A 20,000-nucleotide genomic window follows, 5' to 3' on the forward strand; every position below is an offset into this window, starting at 1 on the left:
CTTATTCACCGGAGGAGATTAATGAGGTGAAAGATTTTTGGGCAGATTACTTTGTGAACAATGTCGAATTTTAGCTTAATTTGTACTATGAACTCGATCTCTAGCTAGCTACCTTTGTTGTAATAATTTTATGTTTGTAATTGTAACATGTTGGTTGATCTACGACGAATTTAATTGCCTTTTATTGGTAACGTTACGTTGTAAACTTTTGTGACAGGTATTATTTATAAATGTATTCCCAGTATTGGGAAGCGTCTAATTTCAAAGACGATTATGTCGGAATTTCCAACTAAAATAATAAAAACAAACTAAAAAAAACAAAAAATAAGTGATTTGCGTCGCACGTTAGCTTAATGTGCGACGCAAAAGATTTATTTTTCTGGCGCCAAAAATGTCAATTGCCACGCACATTAACTTAATCTGCGACGCAAATGACTTAGTTTTTTGGCGCTCGAATAGTCATTTGCGTCGCACATTAAGCTAATGTGCGAGGCAAATGACTTTTCAACATGGTGCCTGAAAAGTCAATTGCGTCGCACATTTGCTTAATGTGCGACGCAAATGTGAGTCATTTGCGTCGAGAGCTTTTGCCACGCACAATGTGCGACGCAAATGCACTTAAATGTGCGATGCAAATGAGCCTTTTTCCACTAGTGCTTCTCACACGAGAATTGGAACAAAGACCTTAGACTCTTCAATGATAGTGATGATGGTGGCTCTCAACTGCCTCAGGTATCCTTCTCTCCATTTCTTCAATGTCTTGCAGGCTCTTCTTAAACAAGTTCATAATAGTGAAAGTGGAAAATTCTTGGTTGTGGTTCTTATTAGGGTTTGATCCTAATTTAGTAATTTTTACACATTCTAGCATATGTTTATCATTATTTCTGATTGTTTTCAGCTGTTCATAATGCGTGAGGAGACAGAGCTTCAAGCAATATCTGGTGATAACCTTGCAAACAACCTCCAGTGTTTGCACACTTTGAAGTCAAAGTTGCAGCGTTCATTTGGTGACCATGTTGTGAAGCAGTCTCCTATATCTCGTAGAACAGAACAACGTCAACACTCCTGTGATGAGAGCTATTCAAGCCCAGGAGGCTACGTAATGGTCCAGTTGACAATGATTGGAATATTTGCATGAAGGAATGAGAATTGATTGAAATTGAAAACGAAAAGTTTAGATACCAAATGTAATTGGATTTAAGGTATCCTTGTATACTTCTTGCTTTTTTTTGTGTGTTTCTATTGTGTTTGATTTTGCATATAAAAAACCATAACTTATTTCAACGGTCATCCGCGTGTGGGCCAAATCCTAGTTATTACAAAATTGTACATCGCACGGGCTTAAAATTAGTTTATATAACACGGGGCTTATTTTAGGCATTCTAGTTTCTTCTATCATTATTGACGGGAATCGCTCTACGTACTAATGAAGATATTAGAACAACAACTTGAAATATTAATTGCTAATTAAGAAAAAGGAAAATTTCAAAATTACCACCTTATAAAGTTTTTTTTTTCAAACTTACCAACTTATAAAATTTTAATTTAAAATTACACCTTATAAAATCACAAAACTTCAAAGTTATCGTTTGTTAACGGATTTTTTGTCAATTTTTTCATTAACAGAGGGTAACTTTGAAGGTTTGTGATTTTATAAGGTGGTAATATTAAACCCAAAAGTGAAAATTTGGAGGAAAAATATAAATAAACTAGTGATAAGTTTGAAAAGGTGGAATTTTTAAGGTGGTAACTTTAAAAGGCAAATTTGGCAAATACAACCTAATAAAGTTCTCTATTTGCCAATTGCAACCTCAAATTTCTAAATTTGTCAATTACAACCTTAAAATGATGTCATTAAGTTATTTGCAAATAGTTATTTGCCAAAAAAAAGTTATTTGCCAAGTACATCTATTTTAAATTACAACCCGAAACTATTTTCCGGCAAAAATCACCGTAAAATGATGTCATAAAGTTATTAAAAAAATTATGAATTGCATAATATCGGTAAAAAATACTTATTTTTTCGATTATTTTATTTTTTATTTTAATTCTTATTTATCGATTTTTTTTATAGAAAATATGTAACTATTTTCTTTAATGACATTATGACATCATCTTCCGGTGATTTTTGCCGGAAAATAATTTCGAATTGTAATTTAAAATGGATGTATAAATTTAAGGTTGTAATTGACAAATAGATAACTTTATCGTATTGTATTTGACAAATTTTCTATTTTAAAAATATCTTAAGAAAAATGTCTATTCCTGGGTTATTAATCCCACTTTTCTACTTGTGATCACTAACACTGCCGCTTTCTAACCTACTCGTAAAAGCTACCTCCTCTTCCGAGACCTCCAGGAATTTTTCCGAGAACTCAAGGAAGAAAAGAGAGGATTTTCAGAGCATTCGAAACCTGAGGGTAACAACAATGGCGAAGAAGAAGGAGAGCAAGAAGAAAGAGAGTAAGCCAAAGCATTCGCTTGATGTCAACAGAGCCAATGCTACCACCAGCAGCAGCCGTAGCGCCGCCACTGTGCGGCGGCTCAAGATGTATAAAACTCGCCCTTCTAGGAATACCCAGGGCAAGATTATGAGCCAACAGTATCAGTCCAGCGATTTGCCTGATTCTCGAATTCAACCTGATCGTCGCTGGTTTGGTATGCCTTTTGATTCAAGTTAGCTATTATTTTGATGCAAATTTGTGAATTATGTTTAGGAAATCTGAGGTTCCGATAATATGGATAATGCCAATTAAGTTGTCGAATTTGATGGATGCTAGTTGATTAATTTCGTTGTGGGGATGAACTTTTTTGAATTCAGGTAAATTAGGGGACATGGAAATGTTGTTTTCGGGTGTTTGAATTTCACTTACATGAACTTATTGGCGTTTATCTGAACTTAATATAACTTGTTATAGTAGTAAATTTAACTCCGGTAGCCCGCAGTGGCCGTCAACTTACCTTGTCCGAGCTTATTGGCGTAATGGAACTTTTGTAACAAGTGAAAATAAATTGAGGAGAATATAGCCTTGCCTTGTTAGTAATGGCAATAAAAATGTGATGACAACCTCAAAGCATTAACAATGCTGGTTGTTCTCTTAGTACTGTTTCTTCTTACCAATTAGCCGAATGTTCAAATTATCAGAAAAATCAGATTGTAGCTCTGTTGTTCAAAGTGTGACATTGCGAGAACAGGGAAATATTTTCTTCAATTTCAAGAGCATCTATTTAAGATGAGCATGATCATTATTAGCATTCTCTACTACGTAAAGTGTGAGATGTGAGATAAAGAGATGATTTTTGACTTGCTCAGATGTGTATTGTAAGCGGGGAAGGAAAACTGAAATTCTGATAGAACTAACTCCTTTTTTGGTTGAATTTCCTTCCAAATTCTGTAGGGAACACTAAAGTTATCCCCCCAAAGGAACTTGAATTTTTCCGTGAAGAGCTTACGAATCGCATGTCAAACAACTATAATATGATATTGAAAGGAAAGAATCTTCCTATGTCCCTTTTAAATGATCTTCCCAAGGTATGTAATGAGTCCTTTACTCTTGTTAGTTGTTAATGTTATTTATGCTGTAGGATAAACATGTTTTTACTCCCATTATGCTTCATTAACTTGCGGTCTCGCGGTTACCATATTTCTTTTAAGTTCATACTCCAAGCCTGCGATACACATTCTTAATTATGGTTTCCCGGACTGTTTTTTCAATCCAAGTTTGAGGTTGATATATGCCTATGTTAATTTGACATCTACTGGTGTCATTTTTCAGCTCCTTTGTGTCTGAGTACTTGTGGAAATGGGAATGGTTGGGTATGAGAAATGTAGCTCATGTAGACTGTGGTTGATTTTTCTTGTTGATGGTAATTTTTTTCATCATTGCTTAGAGTTTGTAGAATAGATAAGCACTTGAACTCCTATTATTTTTTTCGGTTTGTTGTACACTTGTACAGCCGTATGTCTCATTGCTGTAGCAAACTTGTAACCGCTGATCTGCGTAAAAGGTCTTGCATGTTGAACTATTTTAAGGACCTTCTTGACCGTGTTGTTGCCTTGTTGTAATGGCATGCTCTTACCTAATTTGTTTATTTGTATTCTGTTTTTTAAGCAACGGAGAGTTCATCTCCTTGACACGGAACCTTTTGAGAATGCTTTTGGACCAAAAGGGAAACGGAAACGTCCAAAGCTTCAGGCAGCAGATTACCAGTCTCTGGTGCATAAAGCTGATAGTTTACAAGGTATTCCACAACTTTTTTGTTTTTGCTTCTTGTACTATAATTGTAAGAGACTAAATAATTAGTTTGCTAGCTAAGTGAGTCGCTGTTTTCCAATTGGACCAAAGCGTCTGGGTCATATTTAAACACATTGCCTGGCATAACTTGCTTCATTGCTCATGCTCTGTTATGTGTTATCTGCAGATGAATATGAACAGAAGAAAGAAGCTATGCCTTCTACTGAAGGAGACGAAGTGGATGGATTCCGGGATTTGGTTCGCCATACAATGTTTGAGAAAGGTCAAAGCAAACGTATATGGGGTGAACTTTACAAAGTCGTTGATTCATCAGATGTTGTTGTTCAAGTAAGTATGGCATGATTGTCTTTCTTAAGGAAGAACCAAAGACTAGTTGGCACTTACGGTTATTATTTTCAACTGCAGTGTTGTTATAAATTTACTTCCTCTTTGTGTTACATATATTATTAACGACTTCAATGCGATAATGGGCTCCTTGTACCTAAGACACTAGATTGTTGGTAGTGAACTTTCGTTAATACGGAATCCTAACTACCAACCGCCCCCTCACTTTGGATGTGAATAGGGACAGGGTCTGTGGAAGACTTGCGTCTGAATTTTGTACGTGTCCTAGATTATGCTATTGGTAAAGAGTAACATAATTTTTCTGTGTTGAACAAATTAAAGAGGAAGAGGTTTTGCAAGTTAGAGGATGAATGTGTGTTGTTGGGTATAGCTGGTGAATTTTTGTGAGCTGTTAATTGTTGTTGGGTTGTGGAATTCCTAGTTTCCAAAGTCCTTTTTCTCACACAGGGTGTCTGTGATGGTTTGTACTCTCTGTAGTGTACTAGTGTGGCCAAGGTAGAAAAGATAGACGGGGACCGTAGGTTTTGCTTTGCTTTGTAGATTGCACTTGAATTGCTGGATGATTGATGTCCTTTAAAGTGTTTCTGTTCCTTGTTTTAGTAAATAAATTGACGATTCAATAGTCTTCATGCTGAGTAGTATACATATAAAATTATATTGGTTAATGCTTATGGTTCCTCTTGACTTCTCTCTAGGTTTTGGATGCTAGGGACCCACAAGGAACAAGATGCTATCATCTAGAGAAGCATATAAAAGAGAACTGCAAGCATAAGAATATGGTTTTTCTTCTAAATAAGGTTTGATACTTGCCTTTGTCTCGCCTCTTCTGATTACTGTATCATGGTCTGTCTCCAAAGATGATATTTAGGTTTCTGTTTCCCTTTATTCAGTGTGATCTGATTCCAGCTTGGGCTACAAAAGGTTGGCTAAGAGTATTATCCAAGGAATTCCCAACCCTAGCTTTCCATGCTAGCATCACCAAGCCTTTTGGAAAGGTAAGGCTTTTGTATGTTGAATTCTCGTACATTCTCAATCACTATAATGGAAGTAGAATAGTGCTATGACTTCAATTCACTGGGCATGCTTTTAATTTATTTAATCTCTTCCTCTAAAAGATCCTGTTAAGTGTTTGTAGTGGATCTCTGAGAACCATCATTCAAAATTCTAGTGGAAATCTTAAAGTAACGATTAAAAAATGACGATGTTTGTGTCTATTTTGTGTTTGCGTTGATATAAGTTTCATTAGATGTCATTGGAACCAATGTCACCTAATTCTTTAATCACCCCACGAACCGAAAAGGCAAATTATAACATGAAAATGGTACAATTTTGGTCTAATTTAGCAAATTAGGTAGCAAATTGTGAACCCGTACCCAATCTCATACCAGCGAATCAGGTAACAGTGTTGGGAACAGAAACAAACCGAGGTATGATCAGGGGAAACGGTTAGGTGTATGAAAAAAGAAAAATGCTTACTTGTATATCCTGTTCTCATTGTTCTATTTTCTTTTGCTTATTTTTTCTTATTCCGTTTTTCAGGGTTCTCTCCTTTCAGTGCTGAGGCAATTTGCACGGCTAAAGAGTGACAAGCAAGCAATATCCGTGGGATTTGTTGGCTACCCTAATGTTGGGAAATCATCAGTTATCAATACATTGCGTACTAAAAATGTATTGCCTTTTGCTGAATAATCATTGCATGTTACACATGTTGTTCATATTTTCTTAAATTCTGACTTGTCTAATTTATTCTTCTGCTATAAGGTTTGCAAGGTTGCCCCCATACCCGGGGAGACTAAAGTCTGGCAATATATCACGCTTACCAAGAGGATTTTTCTAATAGACTGCCCTGGTGTCGTTTATCAAAATAGTGACTCAGAGACGGATATTGTTTTGAAGGGCGTGGTATGTACTTCGGTTGTGAAAAAAATTGGTGGAACTTTATTGTCATTTATACCTATGTTACATTGGTCTATCTCCAATACCTAAGGGCTTGTGCCAGCTTTTGGCTTTAGGTGCAGTTCTTCTCATTTCCCTGGTATCGTTAGTTTTGCTGTGCTCCTGTCACTCACAGCCAAAAGGATGCCTTGGAATTTTTCTTTGGTGTTCTCGAAATTCAATAACATGATGTTTTGAAAGACTGTTGTGGCTGCATTTTCTTGCTTTTGCAGGATATAGTAGGAAAATGATAGTGTTCCACTATATTCTCTTGCGACTGAAGAATCTTCATGAGCTGTTTTGGGTTGTAATTACAGGTGCGAGTTGCAAATTTGCATGATGCTTCTGAACACATTGGAGAAGTGCTGAAACGTGTAAAGAAGGAGCATCTTCAAAGAGCATATAAGATTAAGGACTGGTATTATGTTCATACTTATAATTTCTTTTTGTTTTTGTTTAAGTTTCAAGCTGTTATGTATCATATCTACAATATTAAATTTGTTAAATGCACAGGATTCCACACCCTACTACTGCATGCATGCTAGAATTTTTGAATTGCAGAGATCACAATGTATATTAGTTAGATATGACCATCATAAAAGGGAAGCTCTTTTAGGGAACTAAACATTTTCACTTCAGATGCTCTCTTTGTACTTCATGGTTTGATATGAGCTTATGAGGTTAACGCTTTTGTGAAACTAGACATTTTCCACTCCAGATGCTCTCTTAAACTTTCTTGCTTTTGATTCTACTGTCTTTTCCATATTGCAAATGACGACTTGTGTTCTTTAGAGAGCTGGAGGCTTAAAGAAAGAAATTTATATTGGACTTGGATGGCTTATTTTCAAAATTGTAAATACCCTGTACTCCTGCAGGTACTGTTTTATAACAAATGAAGTGTTTTTGTGCTCTGCACATGTAACTGAAAAATCTATTTATGGTTCTGGCATTTGGTTTAATATATATTTGTTTGTTTACTTAATGTGAGATTTTAGAAAAAAGTAAGTTCTCTGAAGGATTTTGTTGCTTAATTACTTTCTCCGTCTTGAATAATAGGCTATGCTTGGTTGGGGTCATTTCTATTGAATTGAGTCATAAAAACACAACTGTGTTTTGCTATCTGAAGTTATACACCATACCAGTGGAGTCTTATTTTCATTAAAATCAATGGTATCATTGAAAATTGATGCTAAATTAAGTAAGTTGCTTTTTTTTGAGCGATTTCCTTTAATATTGCTTAAAGAAAGTTAAATTCCCAAAATACGCCACTTTGTAACATATTTCCCAACCATACCGTCCACGTCAGCATGGAAGAAAGAAAAGTAAATTTTTTGTTCCGGTTCAGCACAAAACCACCAACTCAAATGGCGGTTTTGTTTTAAAACAATCCACCATTTGAATTGGCGGTTCAATTATATAAACCGCCAATTTAAATGGCGGTTTGTTTTAAAACAAAACCACCATTTGAGTTGGCGGTTTGGTATGTTTCCAGTTTGCAGCCAGAAAATGGCTGAAGTTTAAGCTGCTAATTGAAATAGTGGTTATTTGGGTCAACCGCTATTTTAGTTGTCGGTTTAGTACCGATTGATAAAAAAAATTAGATCGATTTTGATGCTGACGTGGACAGTATGGTGGGAAATACATATTTTGGGAATTTAACTTTCTTTAAGCAATATTGAAGGAAATTGCTCTGTTTTTTTAGATGGTTTCAAAAAAGTATATCAGCGACCGAGGGAGTATAAATTATTTTGAAAAGAATAGTTGTAATTTGTTGGTGTTATCGGCTTTTTAAGGGAACAGTTGATCAATGTGTCTTTGTCTCAATCGCGCTTGTGATTTTGTGATCTTTGCATGTATTTTAATTTCAGATTTATGAATATTTTGTCCACCTTCTGCTGATGTGCTGAGCTGTGGAAGCATTCATCTTTTTGTGATTGTGTTTGTTGTTTCATTCCTTTTGGGGTTAAATTAACTTGTTGACGTGTTCTTACCAGGGAGGATGATCATGATTTTCTCTTTCAGCTTTGCAAGTTATCGGGCAAGCTTTTGAAGGTGTGTTTCCATTTCGTTTCATTTGTGGGCATGTCGTCTATAGTTAGAAACATTGATGATTGTTATATTATCAAATCTTATTTGATAATGATCGTTGATTAGATCTTAAGGTTTGGTTTGGGTGGTTCGAACTGAAAAGAACACATTCTCTGAATATTTTTGATAATTTATTTCTTCTATTCCCAACTACTATACGGAGTAATTAGATTTGATGGGAGGGGCAGTTAAACTCAAATACAAAATATATTTCCTTGCTTGGTTTCGGAGTTATGGATATAATTTTTATGTGGGTGTCTTTGCTCCAGGGTGGAGAACCAGACCTAATGACAGCAGCAAAAATGGTCCTTTACGATTGGCAGAGAGGCAAAATACCCTTTTTTGTTCCTCCCCCACAGGAGGAAGATAATACATCAGAGGTGCCGCTTGTTGCCGGTGATGAAAGAGATGGAGAGACAGAGACAGAGGAAAATAAAGAAAAGTCGTCATCTGCAATGAAAGCTATTGCAGATGTTATTTTGTCTCAGCAGCTGGAAAATGTCCCAGTTCAAAGTGAACTGTATAGTGAAACTGAGCTCAAGGGGGAGATGTCTGAACAAACTGTGAATCCGGAGTAATAAGTTTTCTTTTGTTTGTGCTTTCCTTTTTTCCTAACGGAATTGTACGGATCAAAAGAAGTAGAATGGATATCGTGAATGAATACAAAGGTATACTTGGTAAGAGATTAGTTGTATTATTTTTGGTTAATGCTACTTTCTCATGGCTGTATTATTACAACCTTGTTGTCTGTTTTGCTGCGGTTCATGATCTCTGGCTGGTGCGATTGAACATGCAACGAGCCATTTTGTGATAAATAAACAGTCTTGGCTTCTGGGAGGCATGTAAAATACAATGGTCCCTTTAAACTTGAAAGGGTATAATTATTTTGAATATCATAACATTTAATTAAAACTGACAAAAACTGTGTTAAAAACATTTAATTTAGTACACAACGAAATAAGCTTCTTCAGTGAAGCAACAAAGTTCCAGTGCTCACTACGAGTCTCTGAAGATGGTAAACAGGAACTGTGTATAAGCCTTTTAAGGACATTAATTGTTCAAGAGGGAATACAGCACATATTTCTTTCCAAAATTCCAAGTCTGGTTGAGCATAATTTAACACGTCGTATGTATAATGAAAACTTGAAAAGTAAATGCAAGTAGCCAAGTAACGCACATGAGACAGACAGACATTACATGAAGAAACCAGCACAGGTTACGTCCAAGGAAATATTCATTATATTTAGTCATCCAAACATGATCAACTAGTTGCATATCCTCCAACCAATATAACGAGATATGCACAATAATTATATATAAGCGTGTGATTCTCTTCTCTTGTAGCTCAGATTTAATAGTGGTTGCATGTGTAGATCTCAATCACAATATTTGATTAACATAACCAGCACACAGCTTAAGATAGGTAACTGGAATTAGTTGCACGTGGAAACAACAAACACCAGATAATTGTAAAATTAATATCTGAATAAATTAAAACTGGCAAAGGGTGAATCAATTTTCTAACCAGAAACTGCAAACTCAAAAGAAGACGTGTATGAGAATGATTGTTTATGGATCTCAATAACTTTGTCTGCCTTTGAACAACATTTTGAATCTCAACACCTCAGAATTTAGTGATACTATACTAAGCAGGTCTATGCCAGGACAGGCTTCGGTAACTATCAAGTGTCAAGTAAAGATCACCTTGTTTGGTTACAGGAAATGAAGCAACCGTCTGAATAAGAAAGCTGAAAATTGATTATGATAACCTTGTCAGAAAAATATTTACATATTCAGGCTTTGATTTGTTCATGCACTTCACCAAATCATATTTACTGATTTAACTTACAAAACTGAATTTTCTGAGTAAAGCTACTTATGTTAATTTATTCTTTACTTCTGCTGTGTTTTTCTTATATTCAGAACTATTTTGCATTGATTTAAAGTCACTTTTTCGATCAAAATTTATTTTACTGGATTTTTTTTATTTACTTTTAGTTACATATTGAAGGGAACAGAAACTCAATCAGACAATCACAGTATTCGACGACTAAACCGTCTACCAAAGATGAAAAAATCAAACTAGAATGAAAGTAGTAAAGTGCAAGGAAATATATGTAACACAAATAACAAAATATGCTTGCAAGAGAGATATGAGTCAAGATTAGTATCAATTCTATTCTTTAATTGTTTCAAGATAAATACAAAATTTCCTGATCATTCTACAAAATTGTTGGCATGTAATTAAGGATTCTAATTAGTTGTATAAATTGAGAAGGGAAACTCGTGTTTTAACAAAGCATCTAGAGATAGACTCCAAGCCATCCTCGAGTTGAAGGATAACCTTTTCTAAAATCTCTAGTTGCCTAAGCACAACCTTTGTTTCAGCACTTGAATGGTTATCTGAAAGAGCATTCAGGGCATTATCAATACATACTACTTCAGTATCACTTTCAGAATCGCGAACAACATGCTTAGACTTGACAAGTTTAGCAACCAAGGACCAGCCACGTGTCTGAGTCTGAGAGGTTGTTTTCTTCCCCATCACAAATGAGAAAACTGACTTCAAAGTTAACAGACTGATTGTCTCAGCCTCTTTCAGTGTTCTTACAATAACAGAGGAATCTTCAGGTTGTGGCAGGGCACACTTGTTGTCAGTTTTCTTCATGTTTGCAAGGCACTTGGAGAGCGGCTTGCAGATTTTCTTTCTCGAAACCTGAAATGCATGGATTCCTACATCGTTGTTACCCCTACGGAGAGCTGATTTGATATCTAGAATAGATTCTTTCATTTGTGAAAGTGCATCTAGTCCATAGCTAGAGACATCCAACAAAGCAAGAGATCCATCCAGAACCCATTCAACCTCTTTCCTATGATGTTGATTAGAAAGAAGATGTTGGTTTTGTGGCAAATGAATCATATTATTCATCTGCTCATACAAATCTTTTATGTTGCATAAGTTTTGGCATAATGATGAACAAGTGAGTTTCCCTGCTGCTTGAGAGGCCCTTAGACTGTGGAAGTGAGTTTCAATGCTTGCATTGAGTGGATGAGATGTGGATGGCAAACTGAGTGAACGGATGTGAGAAGAAGCTTTTTGAGTAGCCATTTAATTTTGTCAAGTTTCTTTTTTAAATTAAGATATGGAGAGTGAATGATACTTCATACTTGAGTTGATACAAAAGCCTTTTCCACACCTATATATATAGATCACAGTAAAGAAGGTAGAAAAGATCTCATCCACGCGGAGGATATCCATGGTCCATGGATAGCGCCGTTGATTCCTCAGCTACACGATTACAACCATATGTATTATAAAAATAGACAGCCATTTGATATCCACATGTGCTATATAACTCACTTGCAGATCTCGTGGTTTGCCGTCAGGTAACAAAGGGAATATGGACAACCTTGAGTTGACTTGAGTCTACATTAAATATTATTGGTGTACATGTTGGTAACTACCTTAATGAAATCCTGTTTCGGATAGTTGAAATATGTTTGATTATTTAATCAGAAAATGGTTGTTAATGATAAGGGAAAAGGCATTATTTGGAACTGTTGGCCACTTCTTCTCCTACAGAGTCATTTAGATAATTAATGTACTGACTACGTTATTAAAGGGGTTGATCGAGAATGACTGACAAGGTTGATGAGCACACGTGCAACAATGTAACTAGACTGCAACAAAGACGCCAACAAGGAGCGTATACGCGTGCCTATGCCAGATAGATGTTGAGCTAAATGAAGATCATGGAAAAAGGAAGGTCGGAGATAATTAAAAGCCAATAGGCTAAAGGATAGCAATAGGAGAAGTAATCCACTCGTTTTAAATTGGATAAAAACAAAACGTCTTTAATTTGATTCGTTGGTCACCAAATCATGCTGTGAACTAGCACCAATAACCCTAGATTGAGCCCTGTAAGCAGTTAAGGATTCGGAATCCTAAGACGCATATAATAAAATCGTAATCCAAAACAAAATAATGCTTACTTTTGAATGCTATGTTCAAGCCAAACATACATATCATACCAAGCAACATTAAAACCTTTGTTGAAAATTATGAGTGCATGGATCACAACTCTTTTTTTGCTATATACCCTCTCTTCACCACGTCCTAATCATCCCAATTATAATTTAAGATTTGGATTATTCTTAGCGCAAGGTCATGTTGAAAAAGATTAACATTATAAGTGCGCTCCTCCGCACTAGAAATTGGATGATTTTGAATTAGAGGTTCACTTTGAGGTGTTGGAGGTTCATTTTCTTGTATACGGAGTAGTTGTATTAGAAGTTCACTTTGAGGTGTTGCGAGCTCACTTTGAGGTGTCACGAGTTCATTTTTGGGTGGTTCAAGTGACCTTGAATTTGGGTTGGGGATGAACAAGTGGATGATTTTTGTGACTTTGAAATTAGTTTTTCCAAAAATGTTCTATCCCCTTCATTTCATATCAACGAAATTAATCTATTCAAAATCATAGATTTCAATCTAGCAATCATAATAAAATATTTAAAGTTCAAACCTGACTTCCTAAATTATAAAGCAACAAATAAATTATATTCTAAACTAAATCTAAGTTATCTAAGAGACATTAAATATTCTATTCACAAATTCATCTATTGTTCAAACAATTTGATTCAATATTTCAAATTTCCAGTTAATTTTTTTTACAAAAAGTGATTATAAAGCGAGGAAATTAATGGGTATATTTTATACCTTTGTGGGGAGGGGGGGGGGGGTGATGAGAATAGGACTATAGGAAAGGAGAGGTCCAGTTGTCGAGAGCTTTTGTGTTTACTGCTTTAGATAACCCAAAAAAAGGGAGGAAAAAGGCTCCTAGGGTCGATCTCCTGACCTTTGGTTTGTTTGGTAATGCTAAAACCACTCGGCACCACTTTACATTGTGTCACTTGTCGCGTTCAAAATTACATGACATTTTTCCTCGTTTTCTAAAACCTGCCAAATTTTTATTTTAGCTAGTAAGGGTTCAGTTGAACCCACTGAACCCTTACTAGCACCGCCACTGGGAACAAGTCATACCAGTATTGTCCTCTAACAGTAAATACATGGCTAGCTATTTTGCAAAGTGCAAACAAGGATAGATTGACGGTAACTAGCTAATGACGGTGAGTTTTCCTCAGCGTGGAGTAGCCCCTTGTATCTCTTCTCTTTTGTCAATATGTGACTTTCACAGGTCAGAACTTAACACTTTCCCTTACGTGGATGAGGTATTTTCTACCTTCTTTGCTAGGTTAGATCTTAACAGGTCTTTGTGAGTTAGAGAACTTAAATAATTCTGCATTACGATGCTGAAAGAAATTAATTCTCAGTTATTGCATTGTCTTTTGTTTCCAAAGTGTTGAGAAGATTAACCCACATGTGAGTTGAGACTAATTGTCACATGGAAGAAATAGAGGAAGACTGACTAACATATAAAATTGGTGGGATACTCCACCAATTGGTTTTAGGATGGAACCCGTCAGATTTATATGTGATCAATCTCTTCTCATGTAAGGGCTTGCATAAGGCCCGATAAATTTTTAACAAAGAGAGTATCCGCCTACATGTTAAAAGCCTCCTTGTAGGGGTTATGCAAGATAATTAATAGCGAAAGGAACACGCAAATTGAATGTTGTGTCTGAAATTCGTAGACAACTAGTTGTATTGATTAGTTTATACTCAGCTTCAGAATTGAGATACACATGCCACGACTCACGAGTGGCCAGAACCCCTCTAGATCATCAGAAAGGGCACACGGCCAACCCTTAACATACTAGTACGTGTTCCGGTGTTGTAAAGATGGAAACAATGGGCTTCGAATGAAGGCCCTTTTGTATGTGTTGAAGATCTTGCTTGTTTGAATGAGTGGAGTCCGAATTCACCTGCACAAGAGCAAAGTCACTAGCCTCGGGGGTGTTTCCGAGGAAAGCCCCTCCGATGCCTAAGTAAGAATGATGCTCGGATTCTAGAGAGAAGTTCTCTAGAAGAGTAGTCTTAAGGCGGTAAATTGGACGTACCTTGAGGTGTGAGCCTTGGCGGCCTATTTATAGTGTTTGCATAATAAATGCCCATAGGTCATTTATTGCTATTGGGCCTTGGGCCTTAATGGATGGCTGAATAGCCACTGGTAGGTTCGATGTTGTTGTTTAGAGCCATTGGGCTTTGGACTTAGTGGCCCAATTGAGAGTCAATTGGGAGCCCAAACAACATGCCCCCCCAGACCCGGTCCATTTAGAATTAAATGGGTGGGTTTCCAGCTGTCAGAAGTCCGAAAGTTCCCTCTCTTTTTTGAAAAGGGATGATTTGCATTGATGACAAGTGTTGGGAGTTGTATTGTGTCGTGGCGATCGTGGGTTGAGGAAGTTGATGCGCCCCTTTTCTTTTCTATAAATACGGGGTGCGTTGCTCTTTTCGAACTTTTTACTCCTTCTTTCAAACCCATTCTCTCTCTAAATTCCGGCGATCGCAGTGCAATTTGTTTCTTCAGATCTACGAAATTCGGCCAACTTTAGACTTCGGGAACTTGTGTTGTTCGTTTTATCGGCGAATTCCGCTTCGGAAAAAGGTAATTTGTTTCTGAATTCTCCTTTTTTCTTCGTTTTTCCTTCTACCCCTCAATCTCAACCCTAGACCGAGAATTCGCGGCCATGGCAAAGAATAGGGGCAAGAGCAAGTTCGTCGTTGGCTCCTCTAGTGAGAGGGAGAACGTGCCTTCGGGAAGGTTACCGAAAACTTCGAGGGGTCGGCCTTCGGAGAGGCCAGTGGAGAGGCGTTCGACTGGTTGGGATGCTTCAAAAGATGATGTTGTTGGCGGGTCTAGCGTGTCTGAACGCGCAACTTCTGGTAAGAAAGCTGGCTCTTCGGGTGTGCGCCGCTCTTACCCTGAGTTTCCAGTTCATTGGACTGAAGCTGATCCGCAGGGCAAGTATGCCCCGATTCTGCATGAGACCACTAAGATCGATGGTCCCTTGGAAAAATCGGTCAGTGGTGACTGGTTGGTGGAGGCGAAGCTGGGGCATTACCATCGGAGGGCCGAAGAGTTATACGGAATCCAGCACGCCTTGGGGTACTGGTGCGAGCTTCCCGACCAGGAGCGTCCTCGGGTGACTCATCCGCCGAGGGGGTTCATCTCTGTGTATACTCATCATTTGGAGAACGGTCTCCGCTTTCCTTTGGATCCCTTCGTTTCCGAGCTCCTGGTGTCGTACAACATCAGTTTGGCCCAGCTTACCCCCAAATCTATGAGGCACATCATCGGATTTAGATGGGTGTGCGATTTTATTAACTTTCCATGTTCTGTTGCCGTGTTTCGGGATCTGCACGATCTGTCTTTCAACCACGCTTCCAAGGGGGATGGGTATGGTTGGTGGACCATCATCAACAAAAGATCCCGAAGGAAGGGGGAGCCGAACTACATTACGGCCTACCCTTACCTCAGCTCTGATCATAATTGGAAGACGGAGTGGTTGTTCGTTCGTGTGCCGACAGATCCGAAGCATCCACATTTTTACCGCCCTCCGAAGTGGTTTGTGACTCCTGATCCTGATATGCGAAGCGTGGCTGCTCCGGATCGGAACCATCACCACTACGTGGATCTCCTCCAGTGGTTTTTGGCTCGGGAGGACAACTACAAATTGCCGTCCAACTGGCTCCCGAACCTCAACTATATCTTGCGGGAGGACATTCTTGCTGTTGCCGGTCTCAGCAGGATTTTTGACAGGGGTAGGTGTCTTTCGGCTGGGACCGTGCTTTAGTAAGTTTGTCCTCCTCCTTTTTGTCTCGTTTTATTGACTTTGTTTTGTGCTTTGTTTCTGCAGAGTACGGCTTTAGCTGCGTTGATCCTGTGGTCTTGGGTATTTCTTTGGATCTGAAGACCATTCACGACTCGGCCCCTGATTATAAGTTCGGGAAGGAGAATCCTCGTAATCCTCGCTTGAAGGATTACGTGCTGTCTCCGTCGGGTGTCGCTCGGATATCTGAAGTTCGAGCTGATCCGTGGGATTCTGCCTCTTCTCCCGAAGCTGTTCCAGTGAAAGTCGTGCTCCCTGATTTGAGGACAACCTCGGATCCGGTGAGTGTTTCTATATCTCGAAGTCTTTTGTTTGTCTTTCTTTCTGGTTGGCCGTCGGCTAACGTCTTGGTCCTGGACCATCTTTTTAGGGTCCTGGGACTGACGCTGTGCCGCGTGCCGTTCCTTCGGTTTCATCTCCGGCTCGGATAGATATCTCTTTATCTAGGAACCGGGTACTTCGCGATTTTTCTTTATTCCTTCCTTTGTCTTCTTTTACATTTATTGACCCTTGGTTTCCTCTGTTTAGGATCAGCGCAAAAGGAAGGGCAGCACTCTTTTGAGGCCTTCTGCGCATCCGAAGAAGGCGAAAGCTTCTCAGTCTTCGGAGAAGGTATTTGTTCTGACTTAGAGCTTTTTGTGGTCCGTTCTCTCTTTTTCTGAAACTGACCTTTGAGCGTTTGCCCTGTAGGAAGTGGTTTCGGAAGTCATGCCTCCTCCCAAAAATCTCCTTCACTTCATGCCCTTGCCAGGGCAGAAGTTGAAGAGTGTGGTGGTTGCGGAACCGCCTCCCGTGGACCAACCGTTGGCTGAGGAAGATACCATCCCCTCTCCGCTGAAGCCGCCTGCTGCTTTAGGGATCGAGATCCAGGATATAACCAAGGTGATGGAGGCAATTGAAGCCGACCTTGTTCCTGGCTCGGATGTCCCTATTGTGGCCGAGCAGAAGGAAGAATCTGCTGACGTTTCTCTCGAAAGGGAGAAAAGTCCAGATAAGGAGATGGTGGATCTCACCGAAGCTCACATAGAGGTTCCCGAAGCTGAGAAGGAGGTCCCTTCTGCTGAGGAGGAGCAAACCAAGCAGGGTCTGACGAGGAAGAGGCGCCACTCGACCTTGGGCTCTACTTCGACCTCGGCCCTGGATAGACTGATCCACGCTGACCCTTGCTCGGATGTTCCGCTGAAACGGATCCCCGAGGAGGTAAGGGAGGCGATGGCTCGCTATGCTAGAGCTCCGGTTTTGGGGGAGAACCCCATGGCTCACGTGGGATCTTTGGTGGGTCCCGAAGCTGCACGGGAGAATCTTCTTCGGGCCAACCCGCAGTGGAGGGTTCCTGGAGCTGAGGAGAGGAACCCAGCTATGATGGCCCAATATTATCTGAATGAGGTAAGTGTTGGAAATTTTGTTTTGAGTTCCGTTTTTGGTTTGTTGTTTTCTTCTTTCCTCATCTTTTCTCGTCTTTTCTTCTTTCCCAGGCTGTTTTCTGGTCCTCGTTCGCTTCCGAGTGTAGCTCGGTTGAGGAGAGGCAACTGAGGAGGTATCAGGAGGCTTATGCTCGTGATATCCCTGTCTTGGACCAGAAGGCTGGGCAGCTCATGGCCGAGATGGTGGAGATCAAGCAACTGTACCTTCAGTACAGTCGTGAGGCTAGGGAAGCGGCGGAACAGATCGGGGCCGAAGTTGGGAAGCTCACTTTCCAGGTTGAAGAGGATGCTGAAAAGATAGCTTCCTTCGACAGGGAGAGGAGAGAAATGGCTGCCAAGTTTGCGAGCGAACTTGAAGAAAAAGACAGTCTTCTCAAGGAGATGACGTCTAAATTTGAGGCGGCCATTAAGCAGAGCCAGGAAGCGGAGGCGAGGCTTCAGCAGTTTATCAAGCACCGGGAGATTGTTCAGAATCAAGCTGACAAGGTGCCCGTTCTCCAGCTGAAGATCCGAGAGAAGGATGCTGCCATTCGGAAGTTAGAGCAAGAGAGAGTTGACCTCTACACTGCTGATCAGTGTAGGGAGCAATACTGGAATGGCATCCTGGGTGCTCGGCGGATGTTCGCGAAGCATATGCCTCATTTCCCTTGGAATGAGAAGGTTCCGCTCTGGATGAGGGCCCAGGATCACTTGGTGGAGTGCCAGGCCGATCGAGACGAAGCTGAAGCTGAACGCCAAGCTGCTCTTGCAGAGGCTCGGGCCCAGAAGGCGGCTTCCGAAGGTGATACTACTGCTGGGGGTTCTTCGAAGGATGCTCCTCTGGGGGATGCTCCTGAGACTCCCAAGAGTTAGGGATTCGGGCAGTCGTCTTCTTCAGAGTCGGTCGGTTCCAGTTGAGGACTTCCGAACATGTGCTTGCCTTTCCCCCTTTTGCCTCGGCGCTGCGTTGTACTCATTTCTTTTTGTTTTCTTTAGTACTTCGGTAGGCCGGTATTGTCTGTTGATGGCTGCCGATTTTAACTGTTTCATTTTGTTTTCAATTTTTGAGGTTTTCAATGTATTTGTACTCTCCGCAAATATTGAATAAAAAATGAATGTTTGTTACTTGGCTGCTTCTTTTCAACTTGTTCTTTCGCAATTTTAGGTCTTTAAATCCGTAGATTTCTCGAGCTCCTCTTTCTGTAGACTTGCTAAAAACCTTTTGATCTTGCGAGCTCTTTAAATCCGTAGATCTGTTAAGAGACTTTTTAACTTTTGCGAGTTCTTCAAATCCGTAGATCTGCTAAGAGACTCTTTGACTTTGTGAGTTCTTCAAATCCGTAGATCTGCTAAGAGACTCTTTAGTTTTGCGAGTTCTTCAAATCCGTAGATCTGCTAAGAGACTCTTTAGTTTTGCGAGTTCTTCAAATCCGTAGATCTGCTAAGAGACTCTTTAGTTTTGCGAGTTCTTCAAATCCGTAGATCTGCTAAGAGACTCTTTAGTTTTGCGAGTTCTTCAAATCCGTAGATCTGCTAAGAGACTCTTTAGTTTCCAGACTCTTCAAATCCGTCGATCTGCTCAGAGGTTTGGATTGTTCTTCCGATCTCTTGTGGTTCGGAAACCTGGGCAAGAGATCGCTAGTCTGCCTCTTTAGTTATGCCTTCGGCGATCCGTGGATCTGAGCCGGAGTTTTATAACTTGATTCGAGCGACTGTTTGTTGCGAACAAATTTTATTAGGGTACCGCGAATCCGAGGATTCTGGACGATTCCCTGAAGTGTATGATTTGGTCATTTCTTGCATTTTATCAAGGAATGGGCAAAGTCAATCCTGTTTTTAGTCTCGGATTGATCAGATCCGAGGCTGCATGTATATATAAAGGGACAATAAATATAGAGATAAGTTTAATGAAACTCATGGTGCCAATGGCTTTCCTCTTCTCATTAAACAACTTACTTGGTTTACAGACAGAGATCATACAAAATATTTCTTGAGAACATCGGTATTCCAATGGTTCTTCAAAATTGTTCCATCTAACTGTTTCAGCATATACGTGCCTGGCCTTTTTTCGGAATGGATGATGTATGGTCCTTCCCAAGTGGCTGAGAGTTTGCCATGGATCCGTCCTTTCTGAACCGAGGCGGCGTTTCTGAGTACTAGATCACCGACTTTTAGGGGTCTG

The 20,000-nt window shown here is 39.4% G+C and overlaps 3 protein-coding genes across 3 annotated transcripts; 2 read left to right on the plus strand and 1 right to left on the minus strand.

Moving 5' to 3' along the window:
* The first annotated feature begins 2,287 nt into the window (after positions 1-2,287).
* Positions 2,288-9,362, plus strand: LOC110796963 (nuclear/nucleolar GTPase 2-like). Its single transcript, XM_022002060.2, has 11 exons — positions 2,288-2,658; positions 3,399-3,532; positions 4,113-4,242; positions 4,423-4,583; positions 5,297-5,398; positions 5,492-5,596; positions 6,141-6,269; positions 6,363-6,503; positions 6,854-6,954; positions 8,531-8,588; positions 8,894-9,362. Exons 1-11 carry the CDS (start codon positions 2,430-2,432, stop codon positions 9,200-9,202), a joined length of 1,599 nt encoding a protein of 532 aa, XP_021857752.2. The 5' UTR covers positions 2,288-2,429; the 3' UTR covers positions 9,203-9,362.
* Positions 9,363-10,788: 1,426 nt separating this feature from the next.
* LOC110796960 (uncharacterized) lies at positions 10,789-11,824 on the minus strand. The gene has a single exon (XM_022002058.2). It carries the CDS (start codon positions 11,731-11,733, stop codon positions 10,882-10,884), a length of 852 nt encoding a protein of 283 aa, XP_021857750.2. The 5' UTR covers positions 11,734-11,824; the 3' UTR covers positions 10,789-10,881.
* A 5,842-nt stretch (positions 11,825-17,666) lies between these two features.
* Positions 17,667-18,905, plus strand: LOC130461792 (uncharacterized). The gene is made up of 2 exons (XM_056830006.1): positions 17,667-17,801; positions 17,891-18,905. Exons 1-2 carry the CDS (start codon positions 17,670-17,672, stop codon positions 18,689-18,691), a joined length of 933 nt encoding a protein of 310 aa, XP_056685984.1. The 5' UTR covers positions 17,667-17,669; the 3' UTR covers positions 18,692-18,905.
* The last annotated feature ends 1,095 nt before the right edge of the window (positions 18,906-20,000 follow it).

The sequence above is a fragment of the Spinacia oleracea genome, chromosome 5, assembly GCF_020520425.1.
Source record: "Spinacia oleracea cultivar Varoflay chromosome 5, BTI_SOV_V1, whole genome shotgun sequence".
Classification (NCBI taxonomy): domain Eukaryota; kingdom Viridiplantae; phylum Streptophyta; class Magnoliopsida; order Caryophyllales; family Amaranthaceae; genus Spinacia; species Spinacia oleracea.

Excerpts from the sequence above, each read along its gene's own strand:
- LOC110796963 (XM_022002060.2), top strand. The coding sequence starts at position 2,430 with ATGGCGAAGAAGAAGGAGAGCAAGAAGAAAGAGAGTAAGCCAAAGCAT. Across the intron at positions 3,533-4,112 it reads TTTTAAATGATCTTCCCAAG|CAACGGAGAGTTCATCTCCT; the intron begins GTATGTAATGAG and ends CTGTTTTTTAAG. Across the intron at positions 8,589-8,893 it reads TATCGGGCAAGCTTTTGAAG|GGTGGAGAACCAGACCTAAT; the intron begins GTGTGTTTCCAT and ends TCTTTGCTCCAG.
- LOC110796960 (XM_022002058.2), bottom strand. The coding sequence starts at position 11,733 with ATGGCTACTCAAAAAGCTTCTTCTCACATCCGTTCACTCAGTTTGCCA.
- LOC130461792 (XM_056830006.1), top strand. The coding sequence starts at position 17,670 with ATGGCTCACGTGGGATCTTTGGTGGGTCCCGAAGCTGCACGGGAGAAT. Across the intron at positions 17,802-17,890 it reads CCCAATATTATCTGAATGAG|GCTGTTTTCTGGTCCTCGTT; the intron begins GTAAGTGTTGGA and ends CTTCTTTCCCAG.